We start from the raw sequence: 18,947 nt of genomic DNA on the forward strand, positions 1-18,947 counted from the left end.
TTTGATTTTGCACGATTGATTGTAAATCATTTCTCAAATGCAGAAGCTGCAGTCAGAAACTCACTGAAGAAAAAAAAGAATGGAAAGGCATCCAATCCAATTCCTCTTGTAAAAGTTCAAACAGAATTTTAAAAGAAAGAATTCCATGAAAATTCTACCTCATCAGCATAATAGTGGATGGAAGTAGAAGTTACTATAGACGTAATTTCATAGAACTGCAGAATAAAAAAAAACCCAGACTTTAGATTCTCATGAACTACAGCTGTTACTTTATTCATAATAAATTTCTTTTTTCACAAAAAAGGGGCATAATCTAAGGATAATCCAATAAAAGCCTGTTTAAATCAATCACCTGTAATGATGAACTAACTCTGCATATCTATTTTAGTTTCAAATTCTTCTCCAGCTACCTGTATCCTGTAAAAGTGAAAAGGGGCCACACCATCCTCCTTTTTGCCCCTATACCCATCACTTGAGAAACTGCACGTCAAAAACATCATGCAGCTTATGAATCAGAAATCCTGTGAATATCCCCAATTTCAATCACTATAATCTTCTGAATCTTCTGATTCCCCAGAATCATTCCCCATTTTATTTGCCATTCCATCGGAGCCTTCACTAGTTTCTACATCATCTTCTAAATCTTCATCTCCCACGTCTTCAATGCCATTATCATCCCCAGAAGCATCATCATTATCGCCGGCGTCATCATCATCACCTTCACTTCCTTCCATTAGATCTCCATCCCATGCACTGGAGGCACCATCATAACCCCCCTCCCAATTACCTTGCTCATATTCTGCTGCTTGTGCATTGTCATCAGATTCTACTGCTTCCATGCTGTTACTGCTATCATCAGCGCCTTCCGGAGGCATCATCCTGAACTTTTCACCACTCCATTCCTCGTCCATGTCTCTAGGTGATTCAGGATCACTCTTAGGCCTAGCAATGTCAACCACCCGGCCCAGATAAGTATCCTCTACCGTCCTCCTTTCTGCCCTCTTTCTGACTGTACGACGACCCCTTCCATTGCCTCGACCATTTGTTCCTCGTCCCTGCTGTCTCAATCGAAGGGTTAAACTTCCATTCTCCCTATTATTTCGCCTGCTGGTAATTGATTTAGGAACAGAAATTTTTCTCTGCCACTTCTTGCCAGATCCCTGGTCACGACTTCCTCTACCACGCTTGCAGCTGTTGCGTCTGCTACCCAGGTCAGCAAAGCCCTCATCTTTCAGAGTTTCATCATGTTCTACTCTCAATTGAACTTCTTTGTTTTTCAAAGGTGAATACCTTGAAGGAAGCTTCTGCATACCAGGAACCAGGAAACACCCCATTAGCAGAGCAAGAAAGAGACACTTGGACTGGATGTCCTCTATTCATCACACAGATCATTCCAAGGCTAGTATACATAATATTTAATGCACAAGACGATTTAACATCCTGCTAAATGGTTGCAGGTAAAGACTTCTTTTTTCTTTCCTCATTTTGGTTTTTCCTTGTTTTGGGAGAGTTCTGACAACAGAGAGAAGAGAAAAGAGTGAGAGAGAACTCACAATATATTGTTTGACTTCCTTCTCCGAGGGCTCTGCTTTCTCCTGCTTATCATACTTGATGGAAGAATCAAGCTCCAAGAGTCTGAAAGCCACAGCTCCAACGGAAAGTGGAATCCAAGGAAGCACTTGAACTGAACCAGAATCAAGAAAAACATGTTCAGCACTCAATGACCGAATATTCAACCCCAATAATTCCCTCGTTGTCTCAAAATTTGATGATAAATATTCTCTCTTTATGGCATTCTCCAATGCAGTCAAAACCTGCAAAAATTCAATAGAGTATCAGATATCATAACATAATTGCCATAGCAAGTTGCAGAAGTAAACAGTTTTTCATGAAAGTATTTACATGTGACATTTAAACAGGACATACTACAGCTGAAAACTTAATAAATTCATGTATAGCGGCATTTTATCAGCTTTGCAGGATTCATTCATAACCAAGCTATTCCAAAATCCCTTACCCATCCCCAGAGGGTGACACTTAAAAAGGTTATTTCCCTGAAATTTTACTTTCAGCAAAAGCATGGCTCTAACTAACTGCCTACAGAAATTATTTAAATTGTAATCATGCTACTCATATTGTAAGTCCACTTATGAAAGGAACTCCTTCGAAAACATGACCAGAAGTCTATTATTCTTCTAGGAGGAAGGAAGGGGAACCATTATATCCTTAATTCGATGTTCTGATCATAAAGCACCAAAATACTTTTTCAAAAAAGTAAAGCACCAAATATCATGTTAATGCGTAAGTTTTGAAATTTCAGCGACTAAAGCATTGTTGGAACATATCTAGGTACCTGCAGGAGTTCCTCAGTGGAAGATGACATTTTCAACTTCACTGCCCAATTCCTTCTACAGCCTTCTGTCCAAAATGATTCAAGAGCCTCTGGTGGAACAGTTGCCTGTCAATCAAACATTTACCATATGAGATGCGCCAAAAGCAAACCATACCCTTAATACCTAAAAATGCCAAGATTATGGAAATTAATCTCAGGAATCGCTGTCTGACCTCCATGAAAGCAAGCAAGGACTTGAGCAATCTGATTCCAAGGGGGGAAGAAGAATCCATCATATCTGAATCCTTGGGGTCTAACTTTCTCCTCTTTTCACATTGAGTCTCATGCTCTGATAACTTGAACTTGTTATTGCCTGTGCTGAACGTCTGGTGGCAAGGGAGGCAGTGACTGTCTTCAAGAAGATAAGAGTCGAGACACAATTCACAAGTGACCAACAATTGCATGCATCTTTTCTTCCCAAATTTTCTAGCATACAGAGGGAGTGAATTGTAGCATTCCGACCAGATCCACCTCTGAAAATCTTGGTATCTCTTCATAGCACTCTTCTTCTCACTTTCATTTCTCCCAAGCTCAACATTGAAAGACGATGAAGTCTGCAATGTATCAGGGTTAAATGTACAAATTGCACTGCTCGGACTGTCAGCAGCAGCAGGGCAGTCAGGACTAGAATCCAAATCCAAGGCTTCACTCTTCATGATGGCTCCACTTGAAGTCACAGTGCTGGCAGGCAGCAAGTTTCTCCGAATATTTTCTTTAAACGCCGTCTCAATCTTTTGCAACATTATGCACAAATGGGATTCTCTAACCCCTCGTGTATCCAAAGAAGAAAGAAGAGCTTCAAAGGCCTATGCAAGATAAGATCATGGACATATATTAAAAACAAGCAAAAAAAATCAAATGGTCACATCAACTTAGTCTTATGCTAGATATAAGCAAAAATTTCAGAAGATTATACAGTTCAAAAGAAGCTAACCAACTAGGCATATAGGGAAAATAAATTATAGAGCAGATAAGCGGCCATACAGAGAATGGAGCATATCAGGTTAATCATATGTAAATAATATGCATTTCACTGCAAAGAAAAATTCATTGGAGAAGTATAAGATGCCCCAAGATATCACTTTTTTCCTATGGCAAAACATGATCAGATTCCTGATCTTCGGACTGAAGCCTTCAACCAGTAATTTCTGAGAAACCACTACATGCATTCACAAGCCAATAATACTAAAACCAAATTTCTGCAGGTGTTCCCAATTCTGACCAATAAAAAAAACCTGAGCATTAGTTAGGTAAGATAACACAGGTTACAATCTCAATCCCCATCAAAGCAAGATCTACCATGCAAACCATTCTTCCCTATCAGTTTTATTGTTGAATGACATCAAGGACAACAAATTGAGTAGTACTGCCCAAAGTAAGGTATGTTGAGGAACACACTTCTTTTCAGGCATAATAGCTAATTCTTAGATCATCAGTCCTTGTGCACCCCTCATGCACCAGACTTAGTCATAGCATTCCTCCACAAAGTTTTCACAACCGTAACCAGAGTAGTATTAAGCAGAGTGTAGCAAACACAGTATTGCCACACCTCTGTACATCCAAATTAAAGAGAATTTTAACAAATACTACTCATCCTTTGATTGTGGTTACTGCATTCCGTCAAGAATATGGCCATAATTGCCAGATAAAATTTTATTTCAAAAAAAATAATTGCCAGATAAAATTCAATCTGTTCGTAGCTGCAAAAGCATCTTTTTCTACAAAAATAAAAAGCTTAAAGATACCTGTTCATTATCAATAAGTCTCCAGTTTCCATCATGTAATTCAACAAATATCCGTCCAGAACAAGGATCATTTCTTGAGGCAGATGCCGCAAACTGCCAGTAGCGATTGCGTCTCCGATCTTGACCAAGAGGCAAGGACCTATACACATACATTTCTTCAGCTCTGTGGGCAATGTAAGATTTCAGTTGTGATCTTGATCGTTTTGATGTACATCCATGTTGCTGATTTGAGACAATATCCTGACCTGCTAAAGCATCTTGAGCAACTAAGGTCCTTTCATTGGAAGAGTTCTGAAGCTGAATCAGAGCAGTCTGTGAAGGCTTTTGATCTTCTGCTATGTTGGAAGATGCCTCTTTGGTTCTATTATCAACCATAAGCAATGGGCTCTGGCTACCCTCTAGTATGGAATTACTAAGAACTGTTTCAGCTTTGCTTCCCATAACAGATGGATAATCTATTCTAATTAAGCTCTCCTCTTTTGAACGGCTCTTATCTACTTGTGCCTCGGCCCACATTTGCTTTTTAAGAGCATTTGCTGCTTCCAAGCGATCCTGTAAAAATGTTCCTATCAAACACAAACTGACAAAAAGAAAGTGCATTCTCTTTGAAAATGAAGAAAAAAAAATTAGTACAACCAGAGGGAAAAGACAGACTAACCTCAAGAACAGCACGAATTGAGTTCCCTTCATTGGCAACACCAATTAAGGCAACAAGGGCATTGAGGCGCTCCTCAACAGAGAGATGTGAATAATCCCCTTCTGCAAGGCCCTGAACCCATGATTCCCCCTGCTTGCTTTCGTCAATCTCAGCATTCTGTAGTCCCATATTATCAGCCCGAACATCCTCACCAGCAATATGTTGTTCAGTGTCCTTTGGACTGCTTGCATTCTTGATACTACTTGACGAGAGAGATGAGAAATCTTTGTTGAACTCACTGTCAACCTTTACAGTAATAGTATTGCAGATATCTCCATTTCCACTTCGTGAGCAAGTTTTCACTTCGTTATGGTCGTCAATATTTTTTGCTGTGGTTGAGGGAGTGGCTAAATCATCAACCTCGGGATCCTCTTCAACATCACATTCAGAGTCCTCATCTCTTTCAACATCCTCAGCATCTTCTCCGCCTAAGAATCCATTTTCAAAAATCCTAATCTTCTTTCTGGCTGCTGCAAGTATTGCCTCAGCATCAGCAGGATCCTTTCTGTAAGCAGCTCGTACACAATATGTTGAAGGAGCTATTCTTTCAAAAAGCTTTGCATCCCTCGTCAAAGCAACAGAAATTGAAGCTTCAGGCGTCTTGCTAGTCGTCAAGTCGCGGAGTCCAGATTTCTTCCAAGAAACAGATAAATCAGGAAACATCAATAAGACAAATGACTACTTCAACAAGAAACAACACTAACCTGAATCTTATCTGCAAGTTCTAACACTGTTAATCCCTTGCTTCCCTCAAGGGAAAGAACGTGGAATGCTGCAAATTTGACAGTTCCGGGTGTCAAACGATGCCTGGATCTTCGTGGAAGCAGCAAACCCTTTTCCCGCATCATTGCAAATGCACTTTCAGCTGCTGAACCACTGCGTAGAGTAGAAATAACATCTTCACAAGCTTTACCCTGTAACCATTTAACAAAAAGTAAATATGAAAACAAGTCTTAATATTTTGACAGCCCACCACAATAGCTAAGGATACAACTTAGGATTTTATTTCATAGTTTTCTCTCTACTAGTATTAGGATTTATTTCTTTCTTTCAAGCTTCTAATGGTGTTTGGATTATTCATGATTTAAATTCTTATTTAGATTTCTTGTTCTGTTCAGATTAGAGTTATATTGGAAGGCTATAAATATCCTTGTAATCCCTCTCAAGAGGCATCAATTCTGCAATGTGATGTCTGGAAAATTCCAAAGCTGATACAAATTCCAAATTTGGCAAATTAAGCTTAATATGTCCTTTGTCAATTAGCAAGAACAAAGTTCTTGAGTGCCCCAAATTCTTACAACAAAATTCCTAATTGTCCGAACCCAAACAAGTCCACAAGTCCCAACCATCAGATTGCCCATAGCAAAACAAGCAAATGAAAAATTAAACCTAACTCTTGGCCATTTCAGATCTCCAGCGACCACTGAGTGAGTAGTGGCCAACTTCAACACCACCATGGTTTAGAGTCTAACAAGCCTTTTTCCTAAACCCAACACTCTCTGATGGCTAGAAGCCAGCATGTGGACATCATATGAGTGCAATCCACAAAAATTACTTCCTCGAACAAACTTAATTTGACCAGTTAAACCAATTTTGATCAAATTAATTCACAGACCAGTCAGGCCCCTCCAAACCGGTTCTTCACCAGTTCAAACAAGTTCCCAAGTTTTTATGCACTCTTGCTGCTTCCATAGTATGTATCATCACATTTGTGCTTTACCTTTCTCTGGGAAACAATCTCGATCATCTATAATCACAACTAACACTAAATTGCATGCCAAAATCGACCAATTGTCTCTTCAGCAAGAACAACATATATTGAGCGCCATACTGGATGTCCTTAAACACTTAATCGATGTGTCAATTAAGGCGCTAGGGTAGGAAATGCCTCCTGAGGTGGCAGGACAAGCTAGTCAGGCTAATCAAAATCTCCAAGTCCACAAGTAGCTGCAGCTGATAGGACTTGTAATCTTAGAACCATGTGGAAAGGAAAGAAGATAGAGGCTCCAATTTTTTATGGTAGTAACTCATGATCGCGATGTCACAACCATGACTCATGATCTCGAGAAAGATGGTTCCAGACCCGTTGTATTTTAATTATGGATCAACCATTGTACTCCATAGAGAATTTAAGAGAACTAATTGATATCCTTACTGACTTGTAAATAATCTTGTATATGGACTTGTATCCCCTTAGTGCCTATATCTAATGATACATTTTCTACTTGTTATTTCAAAAAATAAAAGAAAATGACTAAAAGGAACCTAAATTCTTCCTTAGCTCGCTTAATTCAGTAGAAGAACATTTCATTTGGTATGACACTCCAGAGACATGTAAAGTCAGATATTCGAAACAGAAGCAAGTTAGGCTTGTGAAAATTTGGTGGTCTAGCATTAACGAGAATTGCAATTTATTTGAATTGCATATAGTCCATCCTTCAAGCACTAAAATGACGCCTTTCATTTTTTACTAGTCATTTTTTATTTGTATATAAACATATGTCAATCTGGAAAAACAAACTCTCAAAACGATTTTTACAATTAAACATGGCCCTGTACTGTGTTATTCATGCCTTCGGAGCCCTGATCCCAAAGTAAGCAAAGTAAACATAACTTATCTTGACCTTGGCTAGTGATAGTGCTCATGATGCATGTATTTACTATGAGATCATGATTGACATCCACACTACAAATATTTATGTGAATGATACCACAGTTGCCACATATTTCCTTACTTGAATTGTCTTAATATTTTATTGACAGAAGTTCTTTCATTTTATTTCTTCATGAAAAAATAAATTCCATGCTGCAGATAAAGGAGAGAGTAAAAAATTAACCTCATTGTTGTCACACAAGTAAGTCCATTGGGCAGTCCTCTTCAACTGTGGCCCAAATCCTGCAGATAGTGCTAATTGACGAAATATTTCAGGCCATGTTAATGGGTTTAAGTGCCTCTGCCAATTACGTATGTCAAAGCCCCACTCATATGCCTGATACAATGTAAAACATTAAGAAATACTTCAGTAGAACAAAATCATTTCATTTGATAAACAACTGATTTTCAACATATTGGACAGGAAGGTTACCCCTTCAACAATCTGAGGATGTCCTCCTTCAGGATTGGCAGAGCAATATTGATTTGCTCCTACTCCAGTAGGTGTTCTTGCAACATCTTCAATGTCTTTTATTATCGATTTCAGAAGAGTAACATGTATCTCACCCAACAATCTCGAGTCCTGATACAAAATGAGATTGAGACAAGGAAAAAAAAATCAGGTACTGTAAATTGTACGAGCATGTTAAGGATTAAAATGTTGCAAACTCACATAGTCATGAAAAGATTGAACAAACTCATCAAGTGTAAAAGGCCAAAGTCCAAGTATGTCCGTGAAAGTAATCAAAAATCTCCAGACCTGATAAATGGCAACCACAATGTTCAAAGCATAATAGTAATATATCCTCAAAAATAGCTTAAATCAATGTGCACAACAACAAAGTAGACAACCACCACAATAGCATTCAGATTAGATCTTGATGAAAAAATCAAACACCAAAAGGAGGGTAAAAATTATCAAGATGTAAGCGGATCTGGAAAAAATTATCTCATCTCTTTACGGCTGAAACAAAGTTCTGCAAAGCAAGGCTCAAATGATATAAGGTAAGGCTTAAAGGAGAAAAAAGCAGCTATCATGAACTGCTCTTGAGCTTCTCAGTAGTGCCAATTCATCAAAAAGAAGGAGGAAAATAAAAGTTGATCAGGTCATACCATGAGAAGGTTCCCAACATTCTCCTCAGAATCACTCCAGGGCTGAATGGCAAATGGTCTTTTTAGCTGCACAGATTGAGGCGGGAACATGCACAAGGAATCTATAGAAAAAAGTGTGTTGCAGATTCTCAGAAGAGTTTATTTAAAAAAAAAAAACAAGCAAATAGAAGAAAAGAAGATGTACAACTAGAACACTGTTTGGGTCAGACAAAACACAACAAATCACATAAACAAAAAGGACATCACTGGAAGGTTCGAGAGGAATTTAAGTTCAAACGACAGGTAAAAATAGATTAAAAAAGTTGAATATCATCATAAGGGCCCACTCTCTTTTCATGTAAAAGGAAATATATCAAATAAGGAAAGAGGAAATTAACATGAAGGCGGCAAAGCTATCATTGGAGATGAAATAAGCATAAAAGAACATAAGAACCAAAGAAAAACAATCAAAACAAAATTAATACAAAATAGCAATCCAATCCCTATTCGAGCAATCTTAATCAGAACAACATTAGTTTCCCCCTCCAAGGTAATATAGCAATCGGATGCAACTCCAAGAATTTTGTTTTTTGCTTGGGAAGCCGTGAAAGGTCGCATTCTTACCCTTGACAACCTAATAAAAAGAGGTTTCACAATCGTAAATAGATGTTTCCTATATAACAAATAATTTTGAAACCTGCAATCACCTGCTTTTAGGCTGTTTGGTTTCACAGCACATAGGAACACTATTATTAGCCTTATGGGGCTGTCTTGGGTCATGAACAACAACATATATGCAGAACTCCTAGCTTGGGAAGGCAACAGCAGCAAGAGGAAAATGTTAAGATTAATCTCACTCACCATTATATGGGTCCTTTGGAAGGAAAGAAACAATGCACTTTTGTAGGAATAGAACTTGATTTTAACAAAATCATTGATAGTTGGTTTCACTATTTTGGTTCCATTATTTTAGGACATAATATCGACTGTTTCGATCGATGATCTTGGTTTTGTTGTTGATAGTTCAATCGACTTGTAAATACATTGTAAATGGGTTGTGCCCCCTTGGCACTCTTACATCAATATGACTCCACACTTTTATTTTAAAAAAAAGCAATCAATTCTCTATTAAAAGTATAAAGAGGAATCCACATAAAGGAATCCCTATTCTATTCCTCGAGTCTGTACAGTCCTGCTTAAAAAGTTCTAGCATCATTCCTCTCTAGAAGACATGTAATGACTCCACTGCACCAACCACAAGCAAATCCAACCAGGCAACATATTAATGGCACATCTGAATCACCGAATAAGACAGGAATATACCTTTGGTTAGTTGAACCAAAAGTATTTTGTAATTAGAAATAGTGAAGAACTTGTAGCCCGACTTCATAGGTGGGACTTGATGAATCAAGACTACAAGTTCAACTGTAATCACTCAATTTACTTTTACGACCAGTGTCTCTCTACTTCTTAATGTGGGTTTTAAGTAATTGATCAATAGTAATTCTTTTAAATTTGAGTATATTTGAAGATTTTTAGTTATGCAATAATGTGATATATAGAAAACTTCTAATTAATTGAAGAATTTTTATACTTGAACATAAAAATATTCCAATATGAAGTAAGAGGTTTTCAAACAATTTATATGAAAATTTATAATTTAATGAAATTAAATATAATACATCTAATATTTGCTAGTTAAAATAATTTTATAAAACTTCAAGTTTATCATGTAATACTAAATAAATTCTATTGATATAGATGTAATTTTACATTAATTTTAAATTAATCTAACAAACGGAGGATCTTATAGTCATTTGCAGCTTATTATAGTTCTATTTCAATCTTCAATAATATCAAACCAAAATTTGAAATAAAATTGCAAGGAACTACTACTGATTAAGTGAATATTGCAATGTCATCGCAATTCCATTTCAGCATTATTCCAATACCATTAAATAGCTATTATATTTAAGCTTAACTTTATTCCGCTAAGCAAATATGCCTTGAAATCATTGCCCAAGCTCTTCCAAGATGATGAACCCAGAAAAACCACAATTATCTTGCTTAAGCCAATGCTCTCAATGTAAATCCACGCAAAAGATTAAGATTAAAAGTAAAAAAAATTGGCTCCTTAGAACTTGCATTCAAATCCAATATTAAACCTCCTCTTCCTAGTCAAACACCCAGATCCAGCCACAGACCAATGGATAAGATCAAACATAACACTGATTGAATAAAAAAAACAGAACTCCGAGGAAAATTATCAGCTGTTAGAAATATTGAGGACCCAAAAATTTTCCTTACAAGTTTAAGCTGGACAAAGAAAAGACCAATGCTGCCAAAGACGAGCACTTTTAAACACTAGAAATGTATTTAGTTTGTTAATTCCTAAGCTGATTGCTTCCCGAATATGCTCCTACAATGTAGGGGATGAAAAACTAACAGCACATTGGATGCTAAAAGCAACCAGAACAGGATTCTAATCATAAGATATGCAGAAAGGCATATGTATACATGCATGTAATCATTAAACTTCTACAGAAAAAGTTGAAGTCTGTAAGTCCCAGACTGCACCGTTGGCAATAGAGACGATGCCCATGGAGAGCATAGTTTTCTAACCTTGGATAAACATTAGCTGAGATAAGTTTTCTCTGTCCAAAAACTAACCTGTCAAACTTTTAGGATTTTCTCTTTAATTCGGAAATTCAAAATCAACCAAATCACTACATCCATAAACAGTTATCCGAAAACTAAACATATTTATCAAGAGACACTTACCCCTAAAAAACTCCAGGTTTTGCAAGGTATCATGGTCAAGTTGTATTATTGATGCTATTCCCTTGCTTGCAGCAGCCAATTCCATGAGTTCTAGCTGTTCATCTTCAATTAGATCCATAGATTCTTTAGCAATTCTGCGGGCAGTTGCCTTCTCAATGGCAATCTTGCGTCTCACTGCCTCTTTCTCTCTGCGAAGCTCTTCTTTTTGCCTCCTCTTCTCAGCCTTGAAGACAAATAAGAGATTTAATCAGTTCTCTTCAGAATCAGAAAATAAAAGTAGTGGCCGAAAAACTAACATTCTCCTAAAACTTACTTTTAGAATTTCTCTTTGCAAAAACTTTTCTCTTCTTTCAATTTCACGTTTTTGCTCTCGCTGTGACCTCTCCTCCTCTCTCTGCTTCTCACGCAATAGCTTCTCTTCTTCCTTCCGCCTTTCACGTTCATGTCTCTCCATTTCTTTTTTTATTCGTTCTTCATTCTAAGAATACAAATCTTAAAACATCAGTATAGGAAAATTATTTTTTTACCGTAATCCACAACTCATGACAGATAGAATAACCTTTCGCCTCTGATTATCTAGTTTCTCAAGCTCTCTCCGAATCCGATTCTCTTGAGCTTCAGCTTCCCTTGCAATTCTGGCTTCATCACTCTGCAAGAATAAACAGAGCATACAACACACATTCTTCAGCCAAATAACACAAATAACACATGAAACAAAAAGCAAGACTTTTTTTTGAAATATTTAACATGATATAAACCTTGCGTTTCCTATCTATCCGCAAATCATGATCACTATTTAAATTTTGCCCATTAGACAATACATATGGATCTTCAGGTCCCGAAGTAGGGCGAGTGCTTGGTGAAGCATGTATTCTATTGTTTACAAAGGGCTCCATCTCTGCTGGAATGCCATCACTGCCATGAGCAGATGAAGAGATATGTCCTGCCTTCTCTTGTTGAGATAAAACACGAACACGTGATACATGAACATGGGCACCATGAACCTTGGACTGTGGTTCATTTGCAAGTCCAATTGATGAAGCTCTAGCCCGTGGACCATCAAGTGGTGAATCATGACGATGAGATTGAGCACCTTGTCCATAAGAATCAGATCTGAGACTCGGTTGATCTTGAAGAAACTGATATTCTTGAAGAGCCCTAGCTGCAGTCTGCAACTAATCGACATAATAAAAAGAGAATTTATTAGCTCAAAGCCATGTGCCTCAAATGAATGATAATATCTATATCAAAGCTTGTAAATCAAAACACATAAATTTCCTAAAAGAAAAACTTTAATTTCTTTACTTTCAACATCCTTCATATCGAAGTACAAGAAAATCGCTCCTTAAGTTTAAGAATCATACGCTATTTAAGAATCTAATACTAATTAGAATTCCATATTTACTATTTAGAAATTTAACATAATTAGAATTTCGTATTTAATTGAACTTCAAGCTCTTATTTAGGTCCTATAAATGTGTCCATAACAGCATTCTCCTCGAGTTTTCAAGCTTGTTCTCAAGCTTGAAATGCGGATATACCTGCCTTGTCTGTTTTTTCTTGTTGCTCAGGACCAATATCGATTTCAATCTCGAGCCAGAACAGCTGTTTACATTGATGACCTTGAACAAACGGTTCATCGCAGTTATAACACAACCCCTGTGGCCTCCTACCTATCATCTTTTCCCTTATTAGTTTATTTATAAATGGGAGAAAGTGTTACAAGATTGGGTTGTAATGTTACTGTCTTATGGAATCTGTGTTTTCTGAACTAAATTGTTAGACTTGATTAAGAACTGAGAAGAGTCACTATAATTGTGTTCAATCATAATGCACAACTGTTATTTTTTTTTTCAAAAACTCTGGTCATGCTCATTGCGTGCATAAGAGTGGTGAGTAATTGCATCTCAGTTATAACACAACCCCTTCGGCCTCTTACCTATCATCTTTGCCCTTATTAGTTTTTTTATAAATGGAGAGAAAGCATTACAAGATTGGGTTGTAATGTTACTATCCTATGGAGTCAGTGTTTTCTGAACTAAATTGTTAGACTTGATCAGGAACTGAGAAGGGTCACTATAATTGTGTTTAGTCATAATGCACAACTGTTATTTTTCTTTCAAAAATTCTAGTCACTCTCATTGCGTGCATAAGAGTGGTGAGTGATTGCATCTCAACCTCTAAACGGAGAGAATCGATCAGTCCTACTGTAAACAAACTTACATGTTGATCAACCCGAACAAACTTGTTTGCTCTTACTTGTTTTTCTTGGAACTGCCTCTAATAATCCACAACTGATCCCGTCTATTTCAAATTTACCAATTCCCCCAATAGATTACTTCCGGTTGACGGCCCAAACCTCAAAAAACAATCATCTTTGAATTCAATATAGTTGAATGTAGCTTGTTCATATTCAACTGGTGGTATGACAGTCACGCCTCTCCAAGCATATGGAAGACAGTCAATCCCACTTTATCTCTTTCCCGCCGGTGTTTGTTAGCCAAAAATTTCTCACACCGATACAACCATATAAGAGGATCTTCAAAGCCCTCGAATATTGGAAAGTCTAACTTGGTGATGTGAGCAAAGAGAGGGAAAATAATTTCTTTAAAAGGAGAATCAACCAAGAGGAAAAACTTCTTCCTAAATCATGTGATATCTTAAAGAAAGAGAAAATCAAATCTCATTCCTTGAATAACTAAATCCCACGGTTTAGGAAATATATGGGTGCTCCCTTTGCTCTTTTAACGACCAGTCTTAATTAGCGATATTTACTTTTCCTAATTCCTTCACAATTAATCAAAATACTCTCATTTAAAAATAGAATATTTTATCTAGCCTATTATTGTCAAAGTTTTCTTAATTTTCATTATTTTCTCATTCAAGACAAGACTTAATTTTCTTATAATTTCTACCATTAATTTAGGATATTTATTTCTTTGTAATACATAAAACCTACTCTATAAAACAGTCTTCAATTTACAATTGTAACATTAAAGTTTGAGAATAATTAAACTATGAAGTTTTAATTTTCAACTAATTAGGTTTCTTCAACCTTCTTGTTAAATGAGAATTGCTTCAACTTATCAAGATAAATTCTTGTGGTGTCTTATCAATTTTCTTTTGAATTGATTTTTAACTTATTAAGTTCATACTTGTAGTGTTTTTAATCAATTCAAACTATCTCAATTACCTTAATTGACATTCATGTGTTGAATGTACGTCAAGTAGGGAGGATTTGTTGAGAGTTTTATGATTTTGAATACTAATGTTATTAGCGGAGTTTTTGATCATGTTACTTGATCTTGAATTCCGCATCATTTGGTGTAATAAGGAACGATTACTTGGAGAGTTGTTTGCAGTTTGCGACTGACTTCCAGTGTGAAGCGTTTGAGATGGATGTTCCCGGGTGGGGGGTGGTTGCTACTTGCAGTGCCTTCTAATTCAATTCATCTGTCACGATTAAAGCTGGCCAGTATCTCTTTGAATTGCAAGGATAACTCCTGCAACTAGCTACCCAATTATCTTTCAATATATGTTCTCCGTGCCTCATTTGTGGTCTAGACTTCTTAGAGTATCAATCGTAAATCTTCTTTTATTGCAGAGTTGCCCATTGTGTAAGGCTCTGATACCAATTTGTTATGTTCCCGAAACCAGAATCTTGTCATTAGGCGGTTCTTTGAAATTTCCAGTTCCAAAATTTGCTTTTTCTCCTTGCTGCGATTCTGAATGACCTATTTTGTGAAAATAAATTACAGCTCATCAAATGGAGCTGCTACCTTAGATCTCATTAGAGAAAGTTCCAATCTCATAGTTTAAAATAATATTATGACTTGTTTTTATTAATAACAAGCATACCCTTTACATAGAGCATACAATTTTTATTTAGAAATCTTAATTTAATTAAATATCTAAATCTAATTAGAAATGTTCAACTAAAATATTGAAAATTCTATACTATAAAAATCCAATATTAACGAAAAATTATGTGCTATTTAAGAAGCCAATACTAATTAGGATTCCATATTTAATTGAACTTCAACCTCTTATTTAGGCCTTCTAAATGTGACCATAACATAGGGAATTTACAAGGATGACAGCTACGGATAGACAATCTCAGTATATAGGTTTGTAGAATATTCGCGTGTTACTAGATATTACATACAGTGGATAAACCTGAATCAGAACATTCGACTTCCCAAGGCAGAGATTAAATTAATTTCTCCATGCTCCTATTAATTCTACTCATAGCAAATCCTAGATCAACAAGATTAACCCTAGACAGATTTCAAAGTTGAGTGGGAAAAGCTACAATAAAGAATGCAAAATATGTAGACGTAGACTAGGAAATGGCTACGCTAAATAAAAGAATTACTGTAGAAGTGAGTAAAGTTATTTTACAGGATCAGGAGCTGAAAAGCTTCAAACACAGGAAGTTATAAAAGCCGAGAAGGAACATAAAAAGATCTTTCGTTCCACGACCTTTTTTGGATTATATGAACTAGGTGAGCTTTTGAGAGTGTGTTCTCCCCAGTGTAAACCGTTTGTATTTTAAGGATTATAATTGTCTCATTCAGAGGACACAGAGAAACCTATAGATATTTTGAGTCTTGACCAATTTCTTCTCGCATCTATTTGTGGATAAGCCTTGTCCATAAATTTCTTGTTTTCTTCTCCAATAAAAAAAGATTAAAATAATTACCCTACAGGTGAAGAACGAGCATACAAACTCTAAGTGCATATCTAAACAAAAAGTAGCTGAATTCAAAACAAATATGATAAAAATTAAAAAAAAAAAAAAGCATATGAAGTAGATAAGGAACAAACTTTGCTTGATCTGGCATCATGTCGCTCAAAAAGTTTACTCTCAAAAGGATGGCCCAATCGCTTCTGCTGCTCTGCAGTTAATACCCCACATTGAAATGAAAAAATAAGTAAAAAGAAAACAAAGTCGCAAGCAAGAAAACAAAAAATTATCAAAACAATATAACACCTGTATGTGATGAATGAATATCATTAGTTTTAATACAAACAAGTCCTAAGAACCATGAAATATGAAGCTCATAAATACTAAACACTAATAAATACTAATACAAACAGAAAAAAGGAATAATAAATACTAAACTTCACGAGCAAGCACAACTACCATGCAGCAAAAAATGATCAGAACAAGCACATCTGTAACCAAGCCCTTTCTTCATCTAATCAAAACCACAAATGTACTATCATAGGAATATAAAATCATGGATAGTTCTCCAATATCCTTTGGCCTCTATTGAAATCTTAAGTCGAAATGTTACATGTTTCCTACCATTTTTATATGTAATGAGTGCCTCATAGAGCAGATATTGTTACAAGCTTTCAGTCAAAAAAAAATGATACCCCCAGCTAACTGATCCATAGAAATTCCCACTAGTTATTATCGTTATTTATTCTTGCAAGTGAAATGAAGCAGGAGACAATTCATACATTCAACTCATTTGAGTTTACCACATTAAGAGCTGATATATCATGAGCAAACAAAAGTAAACAAGGAAAGAGAAGAATATGAGAAGTTTCCAGAATCTCATTAGGTACCATAAAACAGTCATCAAGACCCAACAAGATGAAACGGACACATGTCCAAGATTAAAGCCTCCATTTATGTGAAAATCAGAAAAAGTAATAACTATTCCTTCAATTCTACTTATTCTAGGAAAGCCATTGTAAGCCTTGTTTTGATTGTCATCAATGCAATAACACAAAAGAATATCACATAACCATCAAAGAAAATTTTTTTCTGGTTCATGAAAAAAGTGATCCGAAAAGAAAAATAAACCCTCTATCCAATAAAAACCGGACAGCTAACTTCTGTAAACAAGAGCCAACAGAAAGCAGCAAAAATACAAATACAAGAAGCATTACTTATACCTATAGGGGCGCCAAAAGCACCAGGAGGCAATGGATCAAACTCCATTCCAAGAATTGGTCCATCCTCTCTCAATGGCTCCCCCAACTGTGCTTCTACGCATGCAATTGCTCTAAGCTCCATTATAGTCTGTGGGGACTCGTAGTACCTCCTCCCAATTGGCCCTTCATCCACCATAGCACCCCGAGAATTGCTACTACCTGGCCCCAGCTTCCTTGACTCCATGAACGGGCTAGAACCCGACCCGGAACCCGACCCGGAACCATAATCGGGTTCGTGCCCAACCCGCAATTCATCTTCTGGCGACCCGGGCGGCGGGAGAGCTATTCCCTTGCGCGGTTTCTTCGCTGGAACCTCCTTCTTGTCCTTCAGCCTCCTGTGGCAAAACCACATCTGCAATTGCCGATCCGATAAGCCCAATTTCTCCGATAATTCTGCTCGCGTGGCCTCCGACGGGTACGTTTCCACTGATCAAATCAATCCCCAAAACACAAACAAAATAAAACTTCAAAAAGCATCCAAAACACATGTATACATCAGAATCAGTACTTCAAGGACGAGAAAAACCATACCTGCATATACTTTCTCGAGGGTTTCAAGTTGATACGGAGTCTTCATTTGACGCTTCGGCTTGGCCAGGCCTTCACTGGAATTACCTAAACTTTTGTTATTACTACCATTATTATTATTATTATTACTACTATTATTCCTCACCGGAGTTTCTCCATCTGAACCAGCCTCCATTGAAGAACACAAGAAGATTTCGATTGAACAAGACGCAGAGATTCAAAACAGAAAAAAAAAAAAAAAAAACGAACAAATAAACAAACCTAAAGACCCCAAATTCTAGGGTTTTCTTCAACACGATTCTCTCTCTTCTTTTTTCTCTCTCTAAACAAGGAAATATCGTGAGAGTCAAGAAAGAGAAAGGCGGAGATGAATTATTATCACCAACAACAAACAATGAAATAAACAATAAAGCGATCAAGAATAAAGGATCAAACAAACGAGCGAAGAAGAATAGTAAGAATAATAATAATAATAATAATTTTAATATTAATATTGTTATCATTAATATTAATATTGATGATAATATCAAAACAAAAGCAAAATAGGAAAAAGCAAAATCAGGAACAGAACAACAGTCCTTCCTCAGTCTAAATCCAAATTCCATTACTTTCAATCTTTTCCTTACTTTTTTTTTTTTCTTTTTTTTTATAAAATCGATTTTCTTTTTTTGTTCGAATTGTTTTTGACAAATTTTCAAAACTTTCTTTTTTGTTTTAACTTTTTTTTATCTTTCTATTTCGTGAAATTAATGTGCATACTACTAATTTCAATTAGTTTCCTTTTTCAAGTTCTTGTTCTTATAAAAATAAATTTAATTATTATTATTTAATTTTCGATTGTTTAAGTTAATGTCTATAGGTTTGCCAGACGGCTGTGTTTGGGTTTTTCAAACAAAAATAAAAATAAAAATAAAAATTATTGAAAGAGGTGTGTTTGTGTGGTTTCTGAGTGTTTGGGGTCTTAGATTTCTGATTTCTTGTGTTTGTGGGTCCCAGCTAACCTGGCGGATTCTTATTGGGCTGGGCTGGGCTGGGCTCTCAAATTATAATTTTTATTTGAATTAATTGGAATTCGGGATAATTATTATCATAAATTTTCAAAAAATTAAA

General features: G+C 36.2%; 1 protein-coding gene across 2 annotated transcripts; it reads right to left on the reverse strand.

Moving 5' to 3' along the window:
• Window positions 1-246: 246 nt before the first annotated feature.
• On the reverse strand, window positions 247-18,571 carry LOC110817752 (homeobox-1). 2 transcript variants are annotated; one of them, XM_088208206.1, is made up of 18 exons: window positions 17,841-18,571; window positions 17,271-17,735; window positions 16,188-16,258; window positions 12,119-12,529; window positions 11,920-12,009; window positions 11,674-11,838; window positions 11,361-11,583; window positions 8,601-8,701; window positions 8,161-8,247; window positions 7,921-8,070; window positions 7,672-7,824; window positions 5,539-5,748; window positions 4,796-5,467; window positions 4,138-4,689; window positions 2,566-3,198; window positions 2,354-2,458; window positions 1,554-1,814; window positions 247-1,304 (listed from the first exon to the last, which is right to left on the reverse strand). In XM_088208206.1, exons 1-18 carry the CDS (start codon window positions 18,010-18,012, stop codon window positions 540-542), a joined length of 5,286 nt encoding a protein of 1,761 aa, XP_088064332.1. In that variant the 5' UTR covers window positions 18,013-18,571; the 3' UTR covers window positions 247-539. The 2 variants fall into 2 exon arrangements, with proteins under 2 accessions (XP_088064332.1, XP_088064331.1); XM_088208205.1 differs by having other exon boundaries at window positions 12,119-12,535.
• Between the last annotated feature and the right edge of the window lie 376 nt (window positions 18,572-18,947).

This window comes from Carica papaya, chromosome 7 (assembly GCF_054855325.1).
Source record: "Carica papaya isolate Zhongbai chromosome 7, ASM5485532v1, whole genome shotgun sequence".
NCBI classification, from domain to species: Eukaryota; Viridiplantae; Streptophyta; class Magnoliopsida; order Brassicales; family Caricaceae; genus Carica; species Carica papaya.